Source organism: Mus musculus, chromosome Y (genome assembly GCF_000001635.26).
Source record: "Mus musculus strain C57BL/6J chromosome Y, GRCm38.p6 C57BL/6J".
Lineage (NCBI taxonomy): Eukaryota > Metazoa > Chordata > Mammalia > Rodentia > Muridae > Mus > Mus musculus.
The window spans coordinates 17756749-17759952 of NC_000087.7; the positions used below are offsets into that span (position 1 = coordinate 17756749).

The window sequence follows — 3204 nt, forward strand, 5'->3', positions numbered from 1 at the left end:
TTTGTTTTTTCTTTGGATGGGTGTTTAATTTTACTTTGAGTGTGTTTGTGTGTAGCTTTGGCTGTTAGGAAAATCACTTTGTAGAATAGACTAGCCTTTATCTCACTAAGGTTTGCCTCCCTCTGCCTCTTGAGTACTAGGATTAAAGACTTGGGTTACTACCATCTCCTATTAACTTCTGATTTGATTGTTTGTTTTGTTTTGTTTTGTTTGTTTTTCTTTTTTGTTTTTTGTTTGTATGTTTTGTTTTGTTTTTGTTGGTTTTTTGTTTTAGTTGTTAATGTTGTAGCTGATTTGGAGACATTTTTTCTTTGTCTATCACTGGCTGCCCTGGAACTCACTTTGTAGACCAGGCTGGTCTCTAAGTCAGAAATCTGCCTGACCCTGCCTTCTGAAAGCTGGGATTAAATGTGTGTGCCACCATAGCTGGATTATGAGATTCTTATTTTGATCAAATTAAGTTTAGAAGCCCAAACATGTTTAGCATAACCTTCTTGACCTGCTCAAAAATTCCATTAGAGAAGAGCCTTGGTCCTGCATTCTCTCCCACCCTACACCCATTGCCTTTCAGTAACTCATATATATGACAGTAGCAACAGCATTGTGTCTGGTTTAAACAGGCAATATCTTCAATCCAAGGCAATGGGCAAGTATATTTGAACACAGAATGATAGCCACAAGACATCTGCCTGGGTTTGGTGTGGTATACCACAGCAAGGCTACAGCCATGTAGAAGAAAATACCTTTGAAGAGGCTTAGCATGTCATCCCTCATGAAGAAGAGGAGGAGGAAGTCTTCTTCCAACACCCTGAGGAATATTGTCGGCTGCAGAATTTCTCACAGTTGGAAGGAAGGTAATGAGCCTGTCACCCAATGGAAGGCCATAGTTCTAGATCAACTGCCAACAAACCCTTCTCTTTACTTGGTGAAGTATGATGGAATTGACAGCATCTACGGATTGGAGCTCTACAGTGATGACAGGATTTTAAACCTTAAGGTTTTGCCTCCCATAGTAGTATTTCCTCAGGTGAGGGATGCCCACCTCGCCAGAGCCCTGGTTGGCAGAGCGGTACAACACACATTTGAGGGGAAAGATGGCTCTGAGGTCAACTGGAGGGGGGTGGTGCTAGCCCAGGTGCCAATCATGAAGGATTTGTTTTACATTACCTACAAGAAGGATCCAGCTCTCTATGCTTATCAGCTCCTGGATGACTACAAGGAAGGTAACCTCCACATGATTCCAGACACTCCTCCGGCTGAGGAGAGATCAGGAGATGACAGTGATGTGTTGATTGGTAACTGGGTGGAGTACACCAGAAAAGATGGTTCCAAAAAGTTCGGAAAGGTTGTTTACCAAGTTCTAGCCAATCCTTCCGTGTACTTTATCAAGTTTCATGGTGACATCCATATCTATGTCTATACTATGGTGCCAAAGGTTCTTGAAGTTGAAAAATCATAAAGTACAGAAACGTAAACATATAGGACTGGAAGAAAAAAAAAGTTTTTTTTTTCCTGTGTTGGCTACATAAGGGTCTTTGATAATCCCAGTATCTTTGCCAATAAAATGTGTTTTGTTCTAAAAATGTAAATGTGTGACATGACATGCTGTGAGTGAACAATTTGCTGGACGAGATGGCCTACAGTGGAAAGAACTTCAAATGAAGATGAAAGTTTCATTTCAGGCGGTGAACAGTACATACACCTAAAATCATACATGCTAAAATAAACAGCTTCTCTGGTCTGCATTCAGAATAAGGAATTGGAGATGGAACTTGGAGGAGCAGGGATGGCAGAAAAAGATTGATGTTTAGTAAGTAGGGGAGAAGGACAGGACATAGGTAGAACCTCTGATGTGAAGACTGAAGGAGAAACAAAAAGTTGGGGAAAGTGGGACATTTAAAATTAATGTGGCCTTGTTGCACAAGGTGAAACCCAGAAAACTGATTGAAATAGACTCAGAAATCAGAGAAATCAGGTTTTCTTTGAATAATGACACTTAAAGAAACCTGTCTCACATTTTAAGATTTATTATCTTTACTTATGTGGGTGGGGATATGGTATGTGCTTTTGAGTACAGGTGAACACAGAGACATGCATTGTCAGGTCCCCTGGAGCTGACATTAAAGGTGATTATTTGCCATTGGATATGAATTCAAGAAACCAAATCCATTTTTTCTTGTGGTGCAAAAGTGCTTGTTACCATTGATTCATCTCTCTAATCCCATAAAGATATCTTTTTTAAGAAATCCAAAATTCACATGCATAAAACAGACCAGATTGAAGATAAGAAAGTTCTAATTGATGGTGACCATTAAAAGCAATAAGGGACACACAAAGAGTAGAGGACACTGAGAGACAAATGAATTCTAAGTTGGAGTTCTCAAAAAGTTAAGCTGGAGACACAGGAAGAAGAGAAATTTTAAGGAAATAGTCAAACTTGGGCCATATCCACATTGGCTTCTTTGTTTTCTTAACAAATAGCCAGCCTGTCATTACAGATGGGTGTGTTTGTGTGTGTGTGTGTGTGTGTGTGTGTGTGTGTGTGTGTGTGTGTGTGTGTGTGTTTGTGTGTGTGTGTTTGTGAGTGTGTGTGTGTGTGTGTGTGTGTGTGTGTGTGTGTGTCCATTTTTACACAGGCCATCTAGACTAGTGAATGTTTATATTTATGAGACTCCCTAAATCATCACAGAAACCTTGATTTTGTGTAATGAGTTCCAAAAGTAAAGTAAAACAGAAAATGAATATGCTGTGAGATAATTTTGGGTTGGAATGGATCCTGAGTTCCTTCCGTGAGCACTCTTTCCCTGTGATGAATCCTGTGATCTTTTGCAGGTCTCCAATGAGATCCCCAGATAACCATAAAAAGCCCCACAGTGGCCTGTTCCACCTAGCTCTCCTCTAAACACATGACCCCCTACATACCTATGTATAACTTCAGCCTGTCTATAGCCTGGAAATTCTAGTCTTTTACTTATATGTGACCTCATTCTTAGAAAACACTGAAGGTGTAACCAATGCATATATGCTGACCTCTTTTCTACGCCAGTTGACATGGGTTTCAAATGTTATGAGTTTCCCCACTGTGTGGGTCACTTTTTGAGGAGCCCGTGTACTTCATGGAGGTCTGCCTGGGTTCCATCTATACTCTCAGAGGTTTTTTTTTTTTTTTTTTTTTTTTTTTTGAGGCAGGAATGCCATGGACTC

At 40.1% G+C, this 3204-nt stretch overlaps 1 protein-coding gene across 1 annotated transcript; it reads left to right on the plus strand.

Moving 5' to 3' along the window:
- The first annotated feature begins 664 nt into the window (after positions 1–664).
- On the plus strand, positions 665–1459 carry Gm20833 (predicted gene, 20833). The gene has a single exon (XM_011251050.2). The coding sequence runs from the start codon at positions 761–763 to the stop codon at positions 1457–1459; it is 699 nt and encodes a 232-aa protein (XP_011249352.1). The 5' UTR covers positions 665–760.
- Positions 1460–3204: the final 1745 nt, after the last annotated feature.

Coding starts and splice junctions, on each gene's coding strand:
- Gm20833 (XM_011251050.2), top strand. CDS start 761: ATGTCATCCCTCATGAAGAAGAGGAGGAGGAAGTCTTCTTCCAACACC.